Source organism: Delphinapterus leucas, chromosome 1, assembly GCF_059928025.1.
Source record: "Delphinapterus leucas isolate spDelLeu-1000000601 "Yukka" chromosome 1, BTC_Dleu_Yukka2, whole genome shotgun sequence".
In the NCBI taxonomy this organism is placed as follows: domain Eukaryota; kingdom Metazoa; phylum Chordata; class Mammalia; order Artiodactyla; family Monodontidae; genus Delphinapterus; species Delphinapterus leucas.
Window position 1 is genome coordinate 152,667,257 of NC_143129.1, and position 26,111 is coordinate 152,693,367.

Below are 26,111 nucleotides of genomic sequence, written 5' to 3' on the forward strand. Positions count from 1 at the left end.
CCTTATCACTGCAGGCCTGGATGTTCTCATTCCCCATATTGGAATTTAGTTGCTTTCTTCTCTAATGTGACCAAAGCCAACCACGAATATCCTGTGGCTCTTTTAAGGCACGCTATTGTTCTTTTAACTTGGTTTAGGATCTTAATTAATTTGTTTTTCTGAAGCACTTACAGCTTCTAACAGGTAATTATGGACCGCTAATAATAAGAATAATAAAAAACAACTACCATTTTTTTCAAAGTCTGCTAGTAATAGGCATTGCACTAAATGCTTTAACAATAACAAATAGTTGAGCGCTTAATTGAAGGCACTATGCCATACACTTTACATGCATAATCTTTTACAAATAAAGTGAGGTACCTGAGGCGACTGTGGACAAATTGTCAACACTCCTGTCTAAGGCCAATACCCCCACATGTACCTAGATGGCCTCCATTTTTGCTTACTCAAGAATATTCTAGCAGTTGTTCTCTCCTCTCCTGCATCAACTTCTCCTTCACTACTGGATAATTTCATTGACACACAAATAAGATGTAATATCTCCAATTTATGTTTTAAAAAGAGGGAGGGACTTCTTTGGTGGCGCAGTGGTTAAGAGTCCGCCCGCCTGCCAATGCAGGGGACACAGGTTCGATCCCTGGTCCGGGAAGATCCCACATGCCATGAAGCAACTAAGCCTGTGTCCCACAACTAATGAGCCTGTGCGCTAGAGCCCGCGAACCACAACTACTGAAGCCCACAAGCCACAACTACTGAGCCTGCAAGCCACAACTACTGAAGCCCGCATGCCTAGAGCCCATGCTCTGCAACAAGAGAAGCCACCGCAATGAGAAGCCCACGCGCAGCAACGAAGACCCAACGCAGCCAAAAATAAATAAAATAAAATAAATAAATTTATAAAATAGAGGGAAAAAATACTCAACTCTATAACCTTTCCAGGTGTCATCTGATTTCTAAAATCCTCTTTTCAGCAAATCGCTTTGAAACAATAGTATAGACTCACTACCTTCTCTCCAAATTATCAGAAGAGGAACATGAGTAATTCATTGAAACTCTATATACCCTTCACTTACCTTTAACGACTGTTGACATTTTGTTACATTTGCTTTTTTCTCTCCATTCTCTTTCCCTCTCATTCTCTCCCTCTCTTGCTCTAACACACACACACACACAATCACTCACACGTATACACACTTATTTTTTGTTAACTGAGCCATTTGAAAGTCAGTTGTAAACATCATAATACCTCCTCTCAAATACTTCCACAATTAATGTTCTTGGCCTAAGAATAAGGAACAACCACCACACAATTTTCACACTAAGGAAGTTTAACACTGGCACATTTTCACCTAACGAAAGTCCACATTCAAATTTCCTCAACTGTCCCAATAATGTCCTTCAACTATTTTTTAAAATCCAGGATCCAACCAAAAATTAATCAAGAACTACATTTATTCACCAAGTCTCTTTTCTCCAGTACTCTAGAGCATATCCTTAGTGTTTGCTTGTTTGTGGTCTTTTACAACTTCAACATTTTTGAAGAGTTCAGGCCAGTACTTCTACAGATTATCCCCTCAATTTGAACTTCCCTGACTGTTTCCTCATTCATTAGACTGAGGTTAAATATTTTTTAACACAAATAACACATAGGTAATACTGCCTCCTATTCTGTCTTGAGCCCATTCAAATCAAGCTTTGGACCCATCTCTGATTAATGTCACTTGCCAAGGTCACCAATTTGGTCTTCCCTATTACTAACCCAAAGATCAATTCTTAGTTGGTCATCTTACGTAGCCTTGACACACTTTCTTCTTGTGTCTTTGGAAACACCGAACACTTTCTCTTGGTTTTGTTGCAACCTCACTCAGACGGTCCTTCTCAGTCTTCTTTACTAATGGATTCTCCTTATCTCTTAAGTAAATACGAAGTGCCCCAGGGCTCAGTCCTTAGATAACTTTTCTATCTAGATTCACTCACTCACCAGGTCAGTGCTTCTCAAACTGGCTGTGGTGACAGGCCAAGTGAAATTTCCATCCATTCACAAACCATTGCAAAATAAATATGAAATAACAGAAAAATGATCAAATGCCTGAAGGTCACAACAATGTCAAATTGCTTACTCTAAATTTCTGTACTTATTAACTCCTGGCAAACTGGTAACAAACAGTTCATTGATCATCACCAGTCAGCTGACCACACTTAAGTAGCATTTCGTAGTTTATCTCAGCCAATCACATAGCTTAAATACCATCTATATGCTGTCAATCCCTAAATGTATATCCCCAGGTCATATCACACCCTTGATCCCAGGATTCATATATGCAATTGCTTTATCAACACTCCTTCTTGGATGTCAAGCAAGCACCAAAGTTCTGATTCCTCCAACAACCCTTATCCTGCCCCTCCCAAGAGCAAAAATAACAACAACAACAAAAAAAAACCCTGCTCCACTCACAATATTCTCTACTTGCTCAGTAAATGGCAACCATATCCATCTACCTACTCAGCCCTAAAACCTTACCATCACCCTCAATTCCTCTCTTTCTCTCATATACCAAAATTAATAACTATCAACAAATACTGTCAGCTCTCTTTTCAAAATACATCCAGAATCCAATCACTTCTCACCACCTAAGCTGCTACCACCCTGTCTAAGCAATCATCACCTTGACTGAATTTTGTAATTGTTTCCTCACTTACTTTCCAGCTTTCACTCCTACTCTCCCTACAGTCTGAGCAACCAGTGACCTTGCTAAAACCTAAGACAAGAAAAGTTCTTTCAACAAATGGTGCTGGGACCACAGCTATGCACATTCAAAGGAATGAAATCGGACCCTTACCGATACCACATATAAAAAATATACTACATATAAAAATAATACCACATATAAAAATTAACTAATAAGGAATCAAAGACCTAAAGTAAGAGCTAAAACCATAAAACCCTTAAAAGGAAACAGAAGTAAATCATCATAACCTCATTCTAACTGTTTTCTTAGATTCTGTATTTGTCTATTTGGCATCCATTAATTGCTAGCCAAACTAACAGCCAAACTTATTCATACCTCCTCTGTAATTTTGCAAATAGTGTTGCAAAATTGCTATTACAAACTCTCCAATCAATCCTGAGTCCACACTCCCAACCACCTCCTGTATCAAACTCACAGACATCAAGCCATTATTTCATCTGCCCTATATCACTCAGGGCCAAGTACCAAACAACTAAAGACCAGACCTCTAGCCCTGAACCCGCCAACATTATTCAAAGTAGCCAGTTCTATACTGTTTACCCTGCCCTGCTTCGCCTTTCCTGTGGAAACCCCAATAAAGGTTCTCTGGCTTCCCCTTGCAACTTTCTGCCTCCTGACCAAACCTGGTGCTTTCCCCATGTGGCCCTGCGTGGCATGGCATGCCCCTTCTCTTGAGGAAACTATAATAAATTCTTCTTTCAATAGCACTAGCCACTTTGTGTCATCAATCAGTTACCTTCATAAATTAAAGCACAGGAACAAATCAGATCTTAAATTAGGCAATGGTTTCTTAGATATGATATGATATCAAAAGCCCAACCAATGAAAAAGCAGATAAACTGGACTTCATCAAAATTACAAACTTTTGTGCATCAATGGTCACTATCAAGAAAGTAAAACAACAACCCACAGAATAGAAAATATTTGCAAACCAAGTGTCTGATAAGAGTCTAGTATATAGAATATATAAAGTACTCTTACAGGGACTTCCCTGGCGGTCCAGGTGTTAAGACTCCGTGCTTCCACTGCAGGGGGTGAGGGTTCGATTTCTGGTGGGGGAACTAAGATCCCATATGCCACATGGCGTGGCCATAAATAAATAAACAAACAAACAAATAAATAAAGTACTCTTACAATTAAACAATAAAAAGACAACTCACATTTTAAAATGGGCAAAGGATTTGAATAAACATTTCTCCAAAGAAGATATGCAAATAGCCAACAAGTACACAAAAAGATGCTCAACATCATTGGTCATTAGGGAAATGCAAATCAAAACCACAATGAGAAACAAATTCAGCAAAGCTGGAGAATACAAAACCAACCAGTAAAAATCAGTTGCATCTATACACTAACAATGAACAATCTAAAAAAGAATTTAAGAAATAATTCCATTTATAATAGCATCACAAATAATAAAATATTTAGGAATAAATTTAACTAAGGAAGTGAAGACCTGTACACTGAAAACTACAAAACATTTCTGAAAGAAATTAAATAGAAAAACATCCCATGCTCATGGATTGGAAGACTTAATATTGTCAAGTTTGACAATATCACCCAAATCAATCTACAAATTCCATGCAATCCATATCAAAATCCCAACAATTTTTTTATAGCAGAAATAGAGAAACTCATCCTAACATTCATATGGAATCACAAGGAACCCTGAATAGCCAAAACAATCTTGAAGAACAAAGTTGGTTCTTGATTTCACACTTCTTGATTTCAAAACTTATTACAAAGCTACAGTAATCAAAACAGTGGGGTACTAGCACAGGGCAGAAATACACACCACAGAATAGAATAGAGAGCCCCCAAATAAATCTTCACATGTATGGTCAAAAACTTGACAAGGGTGCCAAGACCATTCAGTGGGTTAAGGACAGTCTTTTCAACAAATGGTCCTGAGAATACTAGATACTCATATGCAAAACAATGAAGTTAGATACTTACTTTACATCATAAAGAAAAATTAACTCAAAAGTGATCAAAGGCCTAATTATGAGAGCTAAAACTCTTAGAAGAAAACACACGGAGGAAATCTTTATGACACTGGATCTGGCAATGATTTCTTGGATATGACACCAAAGCTCAAGCAACGAAAGATAAAATAGATAAATTGAACTTCATCAAAATTAAAAACTTTTGTGCATCAAGGACACTATCAAGAAAGTGAAAACACAATCCAAAAAATGGAAGAAAATATATACAAATCATATACTTGATAAGAGCTGAATATTTAGAATATAGAGAGAATTCCTACAACTCAAGAACAAAAATAAACAGACCAATTAAAAAATGGACAAAGAACTTGATTTCTCCAGAGAAGGTTTACAAATGAACAATAATCATACGAAAAGATGCTCAACGTCACTAGTAATTAGGAAAATGCAAAATAAAACCACAATGAGACACCACTTCATACATATTAAGATGGCTATTTTTTTAAATTAACATATAACTGATTTACAATATTGTGTTAGTTTCAGCATAGTGATTCAGTATTTTTGCAGATTATACTCCATTATGGGTTATTACAAGATAATAGGAATAATTCCCTGTGTTATACAGTAAATTCTCGTTGCTTATCTGTTTTATATATAGTAGTTTGTACCTGTTAATCCCGTACCTCTAATTTGTTCCTCCCCACTTCCCTCTCCCCTGTGGTAACAAGTTTGTTTTCTATGCCTGTGAATCTGTTTCTGTTTTGTATATACAATCATTTGTACTATTTTTAGATTTCACATATAAGTGATATCATATAGTATTTGTCTTTCTCCTGTCTTATTTCACTAAGCATAATATTCTCTAGGTCTATCCATGTTGATGCATATGGAAGAATTTCATTCTTTTTATGGCTGAGTAATATTCCATTATGCACACATACATATATGTATTTCTATATATAACATCTTCTTTATCCATTCATCTGTTGATGGACACTTGGGTTGCTTCCATATCTTAGCTATTGCAAATAGTGTTGCAGTGAACATTGGGGTGCATGTATATTTTCTAATAAGTGTTGTCATTTTTTCCAGATATACACCCAGGAGTGGAATTGCTGGATCATATGGTAGTTCTATTTTTAGTTTTTGGGGGGAATCTCCATACTGTTTTCCACAGTGGCTGCACCAATTTACATTCCTACCAACAGTGTACAAGGGTTCCCATTTCTCCACATCCTCTCCAACACTTGCTATCTGTAGACTTTTTGATGATAGCCATTCTGACAGGTGTGAGGTGATATCTCACTGTGGTTTTGATTTGCATTTCTCTAATAATTAGTGGTATTGAGCATCTTTTCATGTGAAGATGGCTATTCTTTTAAAAATGGAAAATAACAAGTGTTAGCTAGGATGCGGAGAAACTGGAACCCTGGTGTATTCTGGTGTATTGCTGGTAGGAGTAAGAAATGGTGCAGCTGCTATGGAAAGCAGTATGGTGGTTCCTCAAAGCTGAAGAACTGTCATATGATCCAACAATTCCACTTCTAGGTATCTACCCAAAATAACTGAAAGCAAGGACTCAAACAGGTACTTGTACATCCATGTTCAGAGCAGCATTACTCACAATGTCCATTGATGGATAATGGATAAACAAAATATGGTACATACATACAATGGAATATTATTTAGCCTTGAAAAGGAATGAAGTACTGACATGTGCTAAAACATGGATGAATCTTGAAAAAGTTATGCTGAGTGAAAAAAACCAGACACAAGAAGCCACATTTTATATAATTCCATTTATACGTAATGTTCAGAACAGGCAAATCTATTAAGACAGATGTAGATTAGGGGGACTTCCCTGGCAGTCCAGTGGTTAAGACTTCACCTTCCAATGCAGGGGGTGAGGGTTCGATCCCTGGGGGAGCTAAGATCCCACATGCCTCACGGCCAAAAAAACAAAACATAAAACAGAAGCAATGTTGTAACAGATTCAATAAAGACTTTAAAAATGGTCCACATCAAAAAAAAAGACAGATGTAGATTAGTGGTTACCAGGGGCTAAAGGGAGTGTAGAATAGGGGAGTGATTGCAAAGGAGTAGGGGGTTTCTTTTTGGGTGATGAAAATGTTCTAATTGAAAGTAGTAATGATTGTAAGACCTTGTGAATATGTTAAAAACCAGTGAATTGTGTATTCTTAAATGGTGATTATACAGTATGTGAATCATATTTCAGTAAAATAAATTGCCCTTCCCCCCAAACTCTGACAGATCACATCATTTCTCTGCTTAAAACTACCCACTGACTTTCTGTCCCAATTAGTATAAAATGCAAAGTCCTTTCTGTGGCCCACAAGGCATTACAAAATCCAGCTCCTGCCTCATGTTCTTCTACACCCTCCCACCCCAACACCATTGTTCACTTAGCAACAGCCACTCCAGCCTCCTTTCTACTTGCCAAGCATGTTCCCACCTCAGGACCTTGGCACATGCTGTATCCCTACCTGGGATGCTCTTGCCCAGTATATACATCAACATCACTCATTCCAGACTCCTGTTCTCTACTCAAACATCATCTTAATGAGAAAATTCCTAGAAAACATGATTTAGAATTTCAACCCCTGGGCTTCCCTGGTGGCACAGTGGTTAAGAATCCGCCTGCCAATGCAGGGGACACGGGTTGGAGCCCTGGTCCGGGAAGATCTCACATGCCGCAGAGCAACTAAGCCCGTGCACCACAACTACTGAGCCTGCACTCTAGAGCCTGCGAGCCACAACTACTGAGCCCGCGTGCCACAACTACTGAAGCCTGCGTGCCTAGAGCCCGTGCTCCGCCACAAGAGAAGCCACTGCAATGAGAAGCCCACACACCGCAATAAAGAGTAGCCACCGCTCGCTGCAACTATAGAAAGCCCGCGAGCAGCAACAAAGATAAATAAATCAATCAACGCAGCCAAAAATAAATTAATTAATTAGTTAAAAACAAAAAATTTCAACCCCTGCCCCACAAAAACACATACCCTCATATCTCTTTATCTGGTTTTATTTTTCTTCATAGCACTCAATACCATGACATATCATACATGCTTTTGTCTGTCCGTCTCTCTGTCTGCTAAAACCTACTGTATCTCCAGTATTTAGAACAGTGCCTGCACATAACAAGAACTGAATAAATACAGTATGAGAGATGCATGGATGGATGGATGAATTTGAACAAATGAATGAATAAATGGAAGCAAAAAGACAAAGAGAAATGTAGTAACTTGTTTTATGAAAAAATACGTAGTAAATGGTAGGGCAGAGACTCAACCTAGGTCTGCCTGACTCTCAAGCCCAGGCTCTTTACTTCTATGCTATAATTCCATTTACTAATTTGGAGACATTGGAGGAATTACTTGTTGGGTGAAAGTGCATTTTGTATGACAAGATATCACATACATCTCGAAATCCATTTTTTAGTTCCTGTCCATTTTCATGCAACTACCAAATTACATGGAAAAGCATAACAACTGACAGCCTCCAAAATGACTGAACTTCATTTATTTTATATTGCTCAGCTATTTTAACATTATGCTAATTAAATGAATCTGACTCCCTCTCTAAAGACAAGAACACCAAACCAGCTGCAAACTCCAAATCTCTCTGCACCCATAATGTATACTAGTGAGAACATGCCAAAGGAAATGGGCCTTTATACCTGGTGGGCATACAGGTGGGCATACATTCTGGGGCAGAAGCAAACAGGGATCTAGTACAATACCCCTCTCCTTCTGACAAAGACTCAGAGGACAATTATAATAACTTTTAACTTTCCAGACTAGGCTACAAAGGACAAGAAATAATGGGTTAAGTGGTAAGTCACTCGTTTTATTAACATCAGTTTCTCCACACTTACTACAAATGTTTAAGTATTGATTAAACTTATTCAAAACACCTTACGCTTTGTGGTTCTTAATTTCCTGTCTTCTCTACTTCAGATGCTAAGCCATGTTCTGCCTCCTACTGCATACTCCCTGCGAAGACTTGCCCAGCTCTCTGAAGAAGAGGTACCATGGAGTTTCAATTATTTGGTGAGATGACTAAGCACAGAGATCAGGTAAGCCCAGGTAAGCCAGCCCCCTCATTTTACAAGTGAGGCATTTCAAGCCCAGAAATGACAGTTCCTGTTGAAACCACATATAACTTGTTAGTGGCAAAGCCTAGGTTAGTATCCATGTTTCCAAGATTCTTTCCAGAATAAAACTCTTTCTACTCTAATACTAAAGATAAAAAATATATACATTTCGGGTTTACTTTAACTCTAAGTTTTCAAAATAGAGGAATGTGTCTAATTGAATCTTATAACCTCAGAACTTAGATCAGTGCCCAACACACAGTAGGTATTATTATGTATTTACTGAGTGATCAATTGTTTAAATGGGAGTTACTTTATTAAAAAGTATTTCTGGCGAATTCCCTGGAGGTCCAGTGGTTAAGGACTGGGTGCTTTCACTGCTGGGGCCGGGGTTCAATCCCTGGTCGGGGAAATAAGATCCCGCAAGCCACGCAGTGCAGCCAAAAAAAAAAAAGTACTTCTGATCTTTATTAATTAAATATTTAAAGGCAGTTAGAATATACCTAACTTTAACTACAATAAATAACCAAGAAATTCCTCTAGTTTAAAACTAAATTGATCCTGGGACTTCCCTAGTGGTCCAGTAGTTAAGAATCCGCCTTCCAATGTAGGAGACACAGGATAGATCCCTGGCTGGGGAACTAAGACCCCACATGCCGCAAGGCAACTAAGCCCACACGCTCTAGAGCCCGTGCCGCAACTAAGACCCGACGCAGCCAAATAAATAAAGATTAAAATTTATAAAAAAGAAAAAATTCAATCAATAATAAAAAAAACTAAATTGATCCAAAAATTCCTCCAGTTTCAAATAAAAATCATTTTCACAGGATATCCTTCCTTCTCAGCAAACTCTATTCATTAGAGGCACACATTCCTGGAAGAAGCTACCTGCCTCAGGCCTTAATTCATTTCACCTAACCTTAAGCAAAGGCAAATCTCAGAGAACTTCCAAATAAAGGGAACCAAAAGAAAAAAAAAATGACAGAAATAATAGGAAAGTGACCAAGTACAAATATTTGCTGAATGTGATGCTGAAAAGCCACTCTCCTTCAGTTATGTACACCTACTCAGTGTATCATTCCATTAAGAGTCCCGGTAGCGCCCTTGCCCAATTTTTAGAAGACTCAGGACACTTGAGAACCTAGAATTGAGATCCACTGCTAGAAATTAAAGACAGAAATGTGACTCTTAAATAATGAAATATATCCAAATGTAACCTAATATATTTACAAGAATTCTGAAACTAACACACCTTAGACTAAAACTAAAAAATGAAGCACTATCACATGTATTAAGTGATCTTTCTAATACCTATATATATATAAAACAGGTATCATCATGGTTTATCATTTTATAGATAAGGCAACTGAGGAGATGAAGCAATTCCTCTACATTACAAAGCTAATTAAGTGACATAGCCAAGACTGAACCCTAGGAGTTTGCTGACTCATAACTCCAGTCTCTTTATATCAAAGCACAGTGAGCTTTCATAAAGCAGCCAAAAGGACTTTACAAGAATCTCAGAGGACAATTTAATCATTGGAGCATTTTACAAAACAAAATCCCAGGATGACAGTAACAGAAACACCATGTGTTTCACACATTTTTAAATGCATATGATACATACATAAAGTATACTTAATAAATAAATAGGAATATTGTCGTCCTCTCTGTAGCCATGTCTCATACACGTCTGTGAGAGACTTTTCAAAGCCATCGTTTTAACACAGGCCTATTCCTTTCGTGTTTCCCAAATCTGGCTCCTTAGCAAAATCACAGTGGCTGTGCTCGCAGGTGCAAAAGTACAGGCTCCCAGGCCCCGACGTGGAGATTTTAAACAAGCTCAGAATCTGCATTTTAACTGCTTCTATTATTTAAATGTTTGTTTTTAATCTGAAAAATAAGCATTCTAGATGATTCTGATTAGCCAAATATGCAGTACTACCCCAACAGAAGTCTTAGAGAAAAAGCAAGCCAAGAAAACCTATGAAATTGAAATCCAGAGACAAAGATTTTTTTTTTCTTTTTTTTTTTTTTGCGGTACGGGGGCCTCTTACTGTCGTGGCCTCTCCCGTTGCGGAGCACAGGCTCCGGACGCGCAGGCTCAGCGGCCATGGCTCACAGGCCCAGCCGCTCCACGGCATGTGGGATCTTCCTGGACCGAGGCACGAACCCGTGTCCCCTGCATTGGCAGGTGGACTCTCAACCACTGCGCCACCAGGGAAGCCCCAGAGACAAAGATTATTAACGAATTTCCCCAGCCCTGAAGCCAGAAGAGAACAAAAAGGTAAACGATAGCCCTATTCCAACCGTGAACCCAAACGTAGCTTTTTTTGCCCCAACTTGTTGACCTCTCCCTAGTACCATGCTATGGGACAGATGTAGATGCTAAGAGTTTCAATTTTAAGATTCTAAAAAAGCTTGACTCTACTAAAACTCAGTAAAGCCCAAAACACAAGCATAAGACTGTGATGGGTATTTAAGTGGCAGCTTTCCCCCAGACCCTAGGCAAAAATTGACACAGAGAAGAGGATCTGGGGTGGGGAGTGATGAGGGAGAGGGGAGGAGCTGACCTAGTGAGAGAAGTTGGCTGGCCCACTGGTTTCACTGGCCCAGACAGGAGTCCACAGAAAAAAACACTCATGAATGAGAGTCTTCTGAGTGATACTGAGAACAGCCCCCAGGAGGGATTCCTAAGCAGGATATCATCATCACAATCATAATCATCATCTACTTACAAGCTGCCTCTTCTTGGAAGGCTCAGCTCCTTCTGAAAAGCAAAACACAAACGTAAGTTAGAGAGAAATAAGGACCCGTCTGAGTCCTGCAGGTCTGTACTAAATGTCCTAGAAGATTTATAGCATCATATTAATAATGGCAAAAGCTCAATATTTCTAAATAATAACCTTTTTCTTTGTCTCTCAAATTTTAGTGAAATAATAAGCAGTCTGGTTAACTATCTATCATCTCCTCATCCTTCCTTCCCAAAAGGAATGTCTCACAGAACACTTGCAGCACTTTCACCACTAGATGTAACCAACTGGCCAATGAAGATTCCAGGTATTCACCGGGCCAGCCATCAATGGCTGATGAATTGTAAAGGACTCATATCATTAGAGTCAGTGATATGAAAGGAATGAAATGGAATATTTTCTTTAATTATAAAATATTTTTGACAAATAAATAAGTACAGAAAATAATATCACAAAGAGATGACTATACACACCACTGACATGAGAAATAACCCTTGCAATAGCAGATGGGCCCCTGTGACTTGCTTTCTAAATTTATCAAGTCCCACCTCCCACTAGTCTCCACTTAACAACTATTCTTAATTTTCTGTTTATCTTTTCCATAAGTGTCTTTATTTTTTATTACATATATCCATAAATTATTAGTATTGTTTTACACATTTTTTAATTATATACTTAAAACACTGTACATATTCATCTGCTGACATCAATCTACATTATAATTAAGAGATTCACCCATGTGAATATATTTCACTTTAGTTCATATATCTATAGTACAGTAGTCCAGTCTATAGATTTTTATAGTATTTATTTATCCATTCTCCAGTAAATGGAAATTTAATTTTCTTTCCATGTTTTTCTTCTCCATCAAAACAATACTCCTATAAACATGCTGTACTTGCTTCCTCATGCACATGTATAAAAAGTTTCTTGGAAGTATACACTTAGATGTGGCATGAACTGAGTCAGAAACTGCATCAGAAATTGCTCCCAAAATGACTGTACCAATTTACCTTTCCCCTCCAACACTTCCTAACAGTTCTCCTTTCCAGACCTGTCTCCCAAACTCCTGACACTTATAATCAATTGCCTTCTCAACATTTCAAATCCAAAGTGTCCAAAACTGAATGTGTTCTCTCCACCAAAACGGACTCCAACCATAGCCTTTCCCCATCTCAGATGACGGTAATTCTATTCTTCCTGTTGTTCATCAGACCAAAACCCTGGACATCTGGACTCTTGTTTTTAACACACCCCACATCCCATCCAACAGGAATTCTTAATGGCTTTAAATTTAAAATACAGCCAGAATACAACCATTTTCCACTATCTCCAAAGACTTACATGCTTACAATCTCTTAAGCAAAAACCTTGGATTTAGTCATGTTTTAGAAATCAGAATTGGGGGTGGGTAATTAAAGTAATAGTAATATATATATATAGTAATAGTAATATATATACACACATACATATATATATAATATATAACAACCTCAACAAAGACTAGGTCACCAACAAAATACATCAAAACCATTAAGATTTCTCCAGTAAAGTGTATGACAGCCACAATAAATGTGATAAAAACTCTGAAGAGTCTCAGTTCAGTTTTGTCACCAGAAGAGTTCAAATTAGGTCAGGTTTTACTGCTAAATGAGTTACAGAATCTCTTGGGTTTTGCTATTACGATCTAAGCCACCATGGTCTCTCCCCAGCCTCACAACTGTCTCCAACTGGTATCCCATTCCTGCTTCTATCCTTAACCCACATGGTCTATTCTTAACAGAGTGATCCTTTTAAAGGTCAGTAAGATCATAACACTCCTACTCAAAATCCTGGAATGGCTCCCCATTTCATTCAAGAATAAAAGTCAATACCTAAATGGGTGACCCACCACCCTTCCCCAGTATCTCTCTGACCTCCTCTCTCCCGTGCACACTTGCACATTTTGATCCAGCCACACTGGACTTTACTGTTTGTCAAACACATCCGGTATTCTTCTGCCTTAAAGCCTTGTGCTAATTTGTGCACTCTGCCTAGAATGCTCCTCTTCCCCAAATATTTCCTTGGCTAACCCCTACAGCTTTCAAATCTCTTGGCTCAATTTTCACCTGAGTTCTTAATGAAACCTACTACGCTGATAGCTCTATATAACATTACAACGTATTTTCCACCCCATCACACTCTTACTCCACTCTGCTTTTATAACCAATACACTTTCCATACACTTACCACTTCTAACGCACTACGTAATTTACTTGTTTATAATGTTTATTGTTCATTTTCTGTCTTTCCCCACTAAAATCTAAGCTCCATGAGTGCTGGGATCTTAGTCTGTTTTATTTAGTAATGTACCTCAACAACTTAGAACAGTGACTGGCAAGTAGTAGATGCTCAAAAATTTGTTGAACAAATGATTTCACATACTCGCCAATACCTGGCATTTGTTAGACTGTTTAATTTTTGTCAATCTAATGGCTGTGATCGTATCACAGTATGGGTTTAATTGCCATTTCCCATAATTACTAGTGAAGCTAAACAGTGTTTTATATGTTTATTGGCCATTAGAGTTTCCTCAACTGTGAATTGCCTATTTACAATCGTCCCTCGGTATCAGCAGGGGATTGGTTTCAGAACTGGCAGATACTAATACCTGCAGATGTTCAAGTCCCTTAGATAAAACAGCACCATACAGTACAGTTGGCCCTCCATATCTGCAGCTGGGGAGCCTGCCAAGACGCAGGGTCAAGTGTATATCCCTGGCCTATTCTTCTATTAGGTTTTCTATCTTTTTTCTTATTGAGTATAGGCATTTACCTAATATATTCTGGATACTAATTATTTGTGGATTATATTCACTGAAAATGTTCTCAGTCTTTTTACTTTTTTTTAATGGAGCCACCAAAGAATTTAATTTTTATATCATCAAATCTATTATTCTCCTTTATATTATCTATTTTTACATATAAGAAATACATCCCTAAGACTCCTCGCTCCCAATGCAGAGAACCCAGGTTCGATCCCTGGTCGGGGAACTAGATCCCGCACACATGCCGCAACTAAGAGCTCGCATGCCTCAACTAAGACCCAGAGCAGCCTAAATAAATAAATAAATATTAAGAAATACATCCCTGACACACAGAGACATGAATACATTTACTTATATTTTCTTCTAAAAGATTATAGGTTTACTTTTCACACTAAGTTTGTGAATATACCTGGAACTTATTTTTGCATATGGTGGGAGATAGGAATCCCATTATATTTTTTTCTATAGGAGTGATCAATTATCCCAAGCCATTTATTAAATGATATGCAATGTCAGTTCTGTCATATATTAAGTTTCCATGTACACAGGGGTGTCTTTCTTGACTATATTCTATTCCACTGTGCTGTCAGCCCCTGTGCCTATACCACGCTGTTTAATTGGTATAGCTTGACAATAAATCTTGATATTTGTAAGGCAAGTCCACTCACATTGTTATTAGTCCTCAAAATTATGGGAGTTATTCTTGGGACTCTGCTCTTCCATATAAATTTTAGGATCAAGTTGTAGATTAAAACTTGACACTGCACTCAATCTAGAGGATAACTGACACATTTATAATACAGACAACTGCTATATAAGAACATGGTAAATCTATTTATTTAGGTCTTCTTTAATATGTTTTAATAAAGTTTGATACATTTTCACATAAAGATTATACAAATCTTTTGTTATATTTATTTCTAGATAGCTTACATTTTCTTGTTGCCATTATAGTGTATTTTTTAACTAAATCAAGAGTTGTATTTCATTACACCAGTAACACCATTTTCTTCCCAATACAATATGAAAATTTTCAAACACAGGAAACAGAAAAGTTAAAAGATTTGTACAGTGAACATCCATATACACACCCACAACCCAGACTGTACAACTGTTAACATTTTGTGATATTTTCTTTGTCACATATTTAGCCATCTATCCACCCATTTGGGTTTTTTTAAATATTTATTTATTTATTTATTTATTTTGGCTGCGCTGGGTCTTAGCTGCAGCACGTGGGATATTCGCTGCAGCACGCAGACTCTTAGTTGCGGCATGTGAACTCTTAGTTGCAGCATGCATGCAGGATCTAGTTCCCCGACCAGGGATCGAACCCGGGCCCTCTGCATTGGGAGTGAGGAGTCTTTTTTTTTGGCTGCGTTGGGTCTTCACTGCTGTACATGGGCTTTCTCTAGTTGCAGCGAGCGGGGTCTACTCTTCGTTGTGGTGCGTGGGCTTCTCATTGCAATGGCTTTTCTTGCTGAGGAGCATGGGCTCTAGGGTGGGCGGGCTTCCGTAGTTGTGGTGCACAGCCTTCAGTAGTTGTGGTTCACAGGCTCTAGAGCACAGGCTCAGTAGTTGTGGCGCACAGGCTTAGCTGTTCTGCGGTATGTGGGATCTTCCCAGACCAGGGCTCAAACCCGTTTTCCCCTGCAGTGGCAGGCGGATTCTTAACCACTGCACCACCAGGGAAGTCCCTGTTTTTTTTCTGTTGTTGTTATTTTGTTTTTGGTTTTTTTTTTAATGCATCTCAAAGTAGACTGTGGACATCAGTACACATTTCAGTATGTATATCATTAAATAGAATTCAGTATTTGTTTACAACTTTTTCATGTTGGGTTTTTTTTTTTTTAAGGTAAACGCTGAACTGCACAAACCTTAGGTGTACCAATGAATAAGTATGATAAATGTATATGCTCAGATAACCTAAATCCCTAACAAAATACAGAGTATTTCCATCAATTCAGAAAGTTTCATCATGTCCTTTCTTGGTAAATCCCCAACAAACCACTATTCCCTCGCCCCAAGCAAATACTATTCCCATATTTTCACCATAGATTTTTTTTCACCAGAGCTTCGTATCAATGGAATTATACAAATATGAACCTCTTTATATAACCCCTTCTTTCACTCAGTATAGTGTTTCAGAAATTCATCCATGTGGTTGTATATAACAGTACCAATATCCAATCATATTAACATACCACAGTTTATTAATCCTTTCTCCTACTAATGGACATTTGAGTTATATCCAGTTTTGAGCTATTAACATTCCTGTACAAGTCTTTTTAATAGGCCTATGTCTCATTTGTCTTGAGTAAATAAGAGTGTAATTGCTGGGTTATAGGATAGATGTATGTTTAGTTTTATAAGAAACTACCAGATCTTTTTCTAAAGTGATTATACCATGTTACACTTCCATTAACAATGTATGAGAGTTTCAATTGCTCCACATTCTAGCTAATACAGGTTACCCTCGTTAATAATATAAGAATTGCTCTACATTCATGCCAAGATATGATATCAGTATTTTAAATTTCAGCCATTCTTGTGAGTGTGTAGCACTATCTCACTGTGGATTTGCATTTTCCTGATGAATAATGATGTTGAGTATCTTGTAATGTGCTTATTAGCCATCAGTACATATTCTTGTATGAATTACCTTAAAATATTTTGCCCCTTTTATAACTGGACTATTTATCTTTTTATTATTGAGTTGTAAGCGTTCTTCATATATTCTAGATGCAAGTCCTTTATTAGATATTTTGATGAGTATTTTCTCCCAGCCTGTGGCTTGCCTAGTGAAGTTATAAGTGGTGTCTTCTTTTCTTTTTTTTTTTGCCATGCCACACGGTTTGTGGGATCTTGGTTCCCCGACCAGGGAACAAGCCCATGCCCCCTGCAGTGGAAGCGTGGAGTCCTAACCACTGAATCACAAGGGAATTCCCATAAGTGGCGTCTTTTTCTTTTTTTTTTTTGAAAAAGACAAATTTTTCTTGTCCTCATGGAGCTTACAGTCTAACAGGAAGAAAGACAGTAACTGAGTCATCACACACATAACTAAAGTAGTTACAAGTTGGGTTCAGTGCTCAAGCAGAGAATAACAGGGGCAAGAGAAGTTGACTTCATTTTTATCAAAATGACACACGCATCTGGTTAAAAAAAACCACACAAACACTATAGAACAACTTCGAATATAGCGAACAATCCTTTCATCCTCTCTCCTCAACCTTCAGTTCCACGAGGCTACTTTTAACCCTTCTCTTTTAATTCTTCTGCTGATTGACCTCTATTTCTCTAGATAATATGCTTCTGTCCTCTTTTTTTTTTAATTTTAGAATTTTATTTATTTTTTTATACAGCAGGTTCTTATTAGTTATCCATTTTATATATATTAGTGCATATATGTCAATCCCAATCTCCCAATTCATCACACCACCACCATCCCCCACCATAAGTGGCATCTAACTGTTGTGGCCTCTCCCGTTATGGAGCACAGGCTCCGGACGCGCAGGCTCATCAGCCATGGCTCACGGGGCCAGCCACTCCGCGGCATGTGGGATCTTCCCGGACCAGGGCACGAACCCGTGTCCCCTGCATCGGCAGGTGGACTCTCAACCACTGTGCCACCAGGGAAGCCCATAAGTGGCATCTTTTGATGAACAAAAGTTTTTACTTTAACGAAGGTCAATTTGCCAGTATTTTTTTTTAATGGTTAATGCTTTTAGTATCTTGTCTAAGAAAACTCTGCCTATGCCAAGGACACAAAAATATTTTCCTACATTTTATTTCCATATGCTTTATGGTTTTAGCCTTATGTTTAGGTCCACATATGTTTATGATCCACGTCTGAATTAATTTTGGGGTAATATGTGAGATGGGGTTAAGGCTCATTTTTTTCCCATATGCTATCCACTTATTCCAGCACCATGTATTAAAAACACTATCTTTTCCTCAACAGATTGCTTTGCCACCTTTGTTGAAAATCAAATTGTAATAGAATGGGCTATTTCTGGCTCTCTACTGCACTCTACTGATCTATTTTTCTAGCCTATGCCAGCACCACACTTTCTTGATCATGTAGCTTTTTATCAAGTATTGAAGTCAGATCATGGGGTGCTTTAACTTTGTTCTTTTTCAATATTGCTTTGGATATTCTAGATTCTTTGCATTTCGATATGAATTTTAGAAACAGATTATTCACTTTTACCCAAAAAAGGCCTGCTGGGATTACAGACCAATTTGGAAAGCAGTGACAGCCTAATATTGAGTCTTTATATCCATGAACACAGTATTTCTCCACTAACTTAGACCTGCTTTAATTACTCTAAGCAATGTTTTATAGTTTTCAGCAAAAAGATCTTGTACTTCTATTGCTAAGTTTATCTCTAAGAAGATTTTTTTTTTTTTTTTTGCGGTACGCGGGCCTCTCACTGTTGTGGCCTCTCCCGTTGCGGAGCACAGGATCCGGACGCGCAGGCTCAGCGGCCATGGCTCACGGGCCTAGCCGCTCTGCGGCATGTGGGATCTTCCCGGACCGGGGCACAAACCCGTGTCCCCTGCATCGGCAGGTGGACTCTCAACCACTGCGCCACCAGGGAAGCCCAGAAGATTTTTTTTAATTGAAGTATAGTTGTTGTATAATATTATATAAAGTTAAGATGATTTTTGAAGCTATTGTAAATAAAATCTTTATTTCACTTACCAATTGCTTGCTTCTGGTATGGGAAAGCAATCAATTTTTTATACATTAACTGTATATATTACAATTTAAATTCATTATTATAGTTGTAATGACTGTTTTGTACATTCCCTAGGATTTTTCTATATAAACAATCATGTTCTCTATAAATAGTTTTACTTCTTTCCACTTTCTAGGATTGTCTGTGGTACACATCCTTGCCTTGTTTCTCATTTGATTGTAGAGGGAAAGAGTTCAACATTTTACTACTAAACATGATGTTAGCTGTAGATTTTTCATAGGCCACTTTGATCAAATTGATAAAGTTCCTTTCTATTCCTAATTTGTTTAGAGTTTTTATCAGTAATGAGTATTGATTTTGCCAAGTACTTTCTCTGAATATGCTGAAATAATCATATGGTTTTTCTCCTCTATTCTGTTAATGTGGTGAATTACAGTGATTGATTTTCTAGTATTAGACTAATCTTGCATTTCTGGGTTAAACCCAATTTTGTCAAATACACCATTAGATTATCTTTGCTAATATTTTATTAATGACTTTTACACCTATGTTCAGAAGGGATAATGGTCTCCAGTTTTCTTTTATTATAATGTCTTTGTCAGATTCTGGTATAACAATTATGCCAGCCTCCTAAAACTGGCTGTGAAGTGTTCCTGCCTCCTCTATTTTCTAAAAGAGTTTGTGTAAGATTGGTGTTATTTCACTAATAAAACCATCTGGGGTCTGGAGGCTTTTCTTTAGGATTTTTTGCCTATACGTTAATAAATAAGATTGGCCTATGTACTTTTTCTTCTCAGATTGTCCTTGTCAGTTTTGGCTTCATGGTTATACTATACTCATAAAATGTGCTAGGAAAGTGTGTCCTCTTTTTCTATTTTCTGAAACAACCTATGTAACACTGGGAACATCATTCTTTGAACCTACATGACAGTTCTGGCTTCTTGAATAGTTTAAATAGATAACATGAGGTGGATTTATATTTGGGGGCAATAACCATAAACAAAAATTCTATAAAATGCGTCTCTGAATCCTCTTTAAACAAGGAAATGCATCCATGGAAATCCATCCCTTCTGCATTCCTTACCCACTTCTTGCACCTACACAAAAGCCTACATTTGCAAGATGGATACCCAGGGTTCCAGATCAGTACATTCTGTGCCAAGCTTTCCAGTACCATACAGACAGGCCTAAGGAAAGGAGGAGAAGAAGAACTGGTCTCCAATCAGATAAAGGTAGTCCAAGGAACAATGATTTCCCAGTCCTCCCTTTCCCAGAGAATATTCATAGCAGGCTGAGGAAGAAAGCTGCATAATCAGGAAATTTGGCTGAGGTAAGAAGAGCATTCATTTAGGCAAATAACCATAAATTCTCTGACTTGTCGCTTACTCTTAGAAAGTAGGATGGTAATATCTGACAGTACATTACAAAATCAGGTGAAGCCTGTCCCATCCAACCTTCTCTGACCTACTAGTTATCTCTGAACTCACGATGTTCTGATTAGCATTCTGAACACATTCAAGTCTATCCCACCTTGAGATAAGAAAAATATTTCCCTTAATTACTACATACCCCTCTTCAACCACTGCCTTATCAATTCTTTTTTCCCTTCACAGTCACACTTCTTGAATGAGTTGTCTACATTCACTGTCTCCAATGCCTCACCTTCTATTTTCTTCACACACTGCAGATATCCCGAGACCTCACCACCCCATTTAAGCCATTCTTGCCAGGTTACCAATGGTCTCTATGTAAAGAACCTTTGCTGCATTTTTAGTCTACCTTTTCGTTTTTGGGCTTGACTGCTCAGCAGCATCTGACAGTATTATTCATTCTTCTGTTTCGAATGACTTTTCTATCCACCAAATCACACTCCCCTGTTTTACCTCTTATCACTACTTAAACAACTTCCTTCATCTTAGATGCTCAAATGCTGATTGTCCTTAAAGCTCTCCCTGGAAACTCCTCTCTACACACATTTTACAGATGATGCCAATATTTGTATCTTCATCCCAGATCTCTCTCCACTATACAGTTGTATATAGTTTTATATACAACTACCTTGTCCTTAATATGTCTGAAAACTCAACTTATCTTTCTATGCAAACTTGCTCCTTCTCTGTTTTCCATTTCAGTGATGGTACCACCAAACTCAGAGTCATTCTTGATTCTTCACTTTCTCTCACACTACACATCCAATTATTCATCAAGCCTTGCCAGTTTTACCTCCAAAATATCTACCTTTAGTCAATTTCACTTTACTTCCACTGCTATGTCTCCTAGTCCAAGCCAGCATCATCCTGTAACATTCTCCTAACCGACCTCACTTTAGTTTTGTTCCCCTTGATTCTTAATGTTATATCAATATAAATATCATGTAATAAGTATCTATTTTCTAAGTGGTAATATATGAGTTTAACAAAACAAATAATGCAGTCAAAAAGATCTTTTTAAAATGCAGAACTGACTGGGTGATTTCTCTTCTTAAAAACCCTTAATAACCCTTAATGGATAAAGTCTAAAATCCTTCCTGTAGCCTATAGGGCACTGCCTAGCTGCTACTGCCTTCCTCTCTAGCATCATTTGCACAATTCTCCAGGCTTGTTGGAGTTTTGATCTTTTAGACACAGCATACTCTCTCTCTCACCCTCAGGGTTTCACAGCTATTGTTCTCTCTGCCTTTTCCTTTGCTCTTTTTATACATTCTTGGACCTTAGCTTAAACCTCATTTCCTCTGAGATTTCCCTATACACAGTTTCCCCAGCCTACCTCTATTTAATTCCAACACTTTACTACAATTAGTTGCTTAATTGTCTGTTTTCTGAGACTGACTGTTAGCTGGAGGAGGAGAGATCATTCTTGCTCACAATGGCATTACTAGCACCCAGCACAATACCCGGCCTAGTAAGTACCAAATGAACGTTTGATGAATAAATCAGTGAATCAGTAACGTAAGTAAATGGTACTTACTATTATCACTATCATCATTATAAGGCTCACATAGGGTCTTGCTCATTTGGAGTTATATTGATGAAAACTGTCAACTGCAATTAGGTCAGCAAAAGAGGCTTTACTAGAGAAAGGATATACTCTGTTATCACTTATATTATTTACTGACAGTCTTCAGGATGGTAGCTATTATTCCACTGTTTGTTTTTGTTTTGTTTTATTTTTTTAAAGCTTTCAGGAGAGGGAAACAAACAAACAAACAAAACAAAACAAAACCATTACCTACCAAGGAAATCCACTTTTATACCATTTACTAAGTGGCCTTAAAAGGACCATTATTCCCGAATACAAGCTTTTCCTCAGCTCTGGCAGCAAGCATTCTGCTGGGATGCACAAAAACCTCCCTTTCCTGTGTAGCAAATGTACCATTACAACTGCTCTGGGCATTATGGCGTTTTAGCTCCACTTATTTACACTTGAGTGTGAGTGTATCTTGAGGTCAGGAACCAAGGGGAAATCAACGTATATGTAGCTATGGTGCGCCTATGAAACTCTAATGTATTTCACTCCTCTTGTTCCATTAAATTCAGATGTCCTCACCCTGAGAACAGGTTCCAATGACAAAATATTTACATTATACATTCATATTAAGAAACATGGAAAAGAGCACAAAATTTTAAGTTAAGAAAACTAGGTTCATGTTATGGCTCAATAACATATAACTTCTGTGGCCTGGGATTTCACCTACCTCTAAAGCTCAGATATAGTGCTTATAAAGGTCAAATAAAATAATGTATACAAAAGTATTTTATTCTATAAATTGTGACACAGATGATATGTGTTATTCTCATATGAGTTTGAAGAACAGTAAAAAGAGGCTGATGATCCTAACAGGATATTTCTACATGGCATAAAGAACTCAGGGCTCCGAGTCAAAAAAATATTTAAACACAGTTCTACTATTTACTCTGCTCATAAATCCTGGTCAGTCATTAAAAGCCTTTCTAAATCTCATTTTTCTTATCTGCACACCTGAGATAAAAATACCTATTTTGCCTATATCATAAAAGTTATTCCAAGGCTACAATAAGAAAACACATTTGAAAGCTTAAGGTTTTCATAAAAAAGATGCTCCATATCATATGTCATCAGGGAAATGCAAATCAAAATAATGAGACAGTACTACACACCTATAAGAATGGACAAAATCTGGAACACTACAACACCAAATGCTGGTTAGGATATGGAGCAAAAGGAACTCTTATTCACTGCTGGTGGGAATGCAAAATGGTACAGCCACTTTGGAAGACAGTTTGGCAACTCCTTACGAAACTAAACATACTCTTATTTTATGACCCAGCAATTGCACTAGGAGCTGAAAACTCATGTCCACACAAAAACTTGCACACAGATGTTTGTAGCAGCTTTATTTATAATTGCTAAAACTTGGAAACAATCAAGGTGTCCTTCAGTAGATAAACAGATAAATAAACTGTGGTATATCTAGACAATGGAATATTATTCAGCACTAAAAAGAAATGAGCTATTGAGCCATGAAAAGGCATGAAGGAAAATTAAATGCATATTACTAAATGAAAGAAACCAATCTGAAAAGACTACATACTGTATGATTACAACTATATGATGTTCTAGAAAAGGTAAAACTATGGACACAGTAAAATGATCAGTGGGCCAGGGGTGGGGGCACGGGGAGATGAACTGGCAGACCACAGAGGATTTTTAGAGCAGTGAAAATACTGTGTATGATATTATAATTATGGATATGTCATTATACATTTGTCCCAACCCACAGAATATATAACACCAAGAGTGAATCCTAAAGTAAACTAAGGCCTTTGGGTGATTATGATGTGTCAATGTAGGTTCATCCTTGGTTAAAAAAAAGTACCGTTCTGGTGAATGATACTGATAATGGGGGAGGCTATGCATGTGCAGGGCAAGGAGTATATGAGAAATATCTGACCTTCCTCTCAAATTTGCTGTAAACCTAAAATTGCTCTAAAAACAAAATACGGTCTTTAACCACCCCCCCCAAAGAAGCTTAGGACTTGACAGTTTGGATTATCATTAATAATAATAAGTTGCATTTTTCTAATCTGACCCATCTCCAACAAGGTTTAAACGCTAATGGATGAATTGCTGACTCTGCTCCCAAAACTCAAGGATATATTGTTCAGAGTCTCTAAAATTTTTATTACCGTGTTGGATCCCTCAAGTTGACATATTTTGACACTGTCTGCCGAAAATGATATATCTCTCTTTTCTTGAACTATATTCTGAAGCTGCAAAGAAAGCTGTACATACTAAATTCTAGAGAAACAACCCCTCACTCCCTTTCACTTGTCCACAAAACAAACTTCTAAAGGTATTACATACAAAATAAGATGGTGCTCTTCACATGAGGAATCACTATCTATATGCATTACTCATTATTCACAATGACTAAACCCATAAAATATTTCCAAAGAAACGACAAAGGCCAAGTGTCTAAAGGCAACAACCACTACCCCCACAAGTAAATATGCAAGCCAAGAGTCACAAGGCTTGTGTTTGTCCTTTATATCAATAGCCACCAGCATGGAGATGACTGTGGGTTAAAACTATCTCTGCCTGAGACAGCTCCCAAACTGAGTCTCCCTCACCACATTTTCTATTTGAATTCTCACTTATATTTATTTATTTATTCATTCATTCATTCATTCATTCCTCTTCCACTGAGTAGCTGCACTCTTCCCAGAAAAGGAAATTAACAGCCTTTAAGAAACATAACTCAATCTTCCACTCCACTGGAAGTGGATAGAGGGTTGGGTTTTGGAGACAACTTCTCAACTAACATACAAAAGCAAGGCAGGGGTTGGGAGGTGGGGGCATTCTCCACAACTGAAAGACTAGATATCTCTTTACAGAACTTGTAATTAAACCCATATAGTGTGCCTAACATAAATAACACTGTTTGAGGTGAGAGCAGGAGTAGAGAACAACACTCTAGGGGCCACTCAGAATCCACTGCTGATGAAAATACCATCCTATACTTCGGTGACCAACTGGATGAAAGAAGACAACAAATACTTTTTTACTCTTATTGAAATACACTATAAATACAGAAAAATTCACATAAGCATACAACTCAAATTTTCACAAACTGAACACACTAGTGTAACCAACAGCCAGATTTTTAAAAAATGAATTATTACCATCAATCCAGAAGCATCCTCATGTCCCTTCTTCCAGTCACTACCTACACTCCCCAGGAAAACCATCTTCTTGATTTCTAAACTTTATAGGTCAGTTTTGCCGTTTTGTCATTTTCTTTACATGGAATATAGAGTATATACTCTTCTCTGTCTAGCACTTGTGTTCAACATATGCCCAATTCGAGTCCCAGAAGGCAAAAAGTAAATGCAGATGTTAACAATATCTGAAGAGATAATGGCTAAGAAATTCCCAAAACTGATAATAGAAATGAATACACAATATATAGGAAGCAAAATGTACCCCAAGTAGGATTAATTTTTTAAAAATCTAGACCAGGTAAATGATAATAATATTGAAAAACACCAGGGACTTCCCTGGTGGCACAGTAGTTAAGAGTCCATCTGCCAATGCAGGGGACACAGGTCCGAGCCCTGGTCTGGGAAGATCCCACATGCTGCAGAGCAACTAAGCCTGTGCGCCACAACTACTGAGCCTGTGTGCCACAGCTACTGAAGCCCGGGCACCTAGAGCCTGTGCTCCACAACAAGAGAAGCCACCACAATGAGAAGCCTGCGCACCGCAACAAAGAGTAGCCCCTGCTTGACGCAACTAGAGAAAGCCCACGCGCAGCAACGAAGACCCAATGCAGCCAAAATAAATAATTAATTTTTTTAAAAAAGAAAGAAAAACACCAAAGACAAAAATAAATCTTAAGAGACAGAAAATAAGATCCATAACCTTCAATGGAATGACAATTAGAGTATCAATATATTTCTCAATAGCAATGATGGAAACCAAAAGATAGCTGAATAATATGTGCAAGTCTGAGAGAAAATGACTATCAACACAAAATTGTGTACCTATACAAACCATC

The 26,111-nt window shown here is 37.8% G+C and overlaps 1 protein-coding gene across 2 annotated transcripts in view; it reads right to left on the reverse strand.

Annotated features, from left to right (window-relative positions):
* MAST2 (microtubule associated serine/threonine kinase 2) overlaps positions 1–26,111 on the reverse strand; it is a 203,645-nt gene that overhangs the window by 108,825 nt on the left and 68,709 nt on the right. For both annotated transcript variants that reach the window (XM_022575586.3, XM_022575583.3), the window contains exon 4: positions 11,552–11,583. In XM_022575586.3, the coding sequence (XP_022431294.2) occupies positions 11,552–11,583 (32 nt within the window). The remainder of the gene's footprint in view (positions 1–11,551; positions 11,584–26,111) is intronic.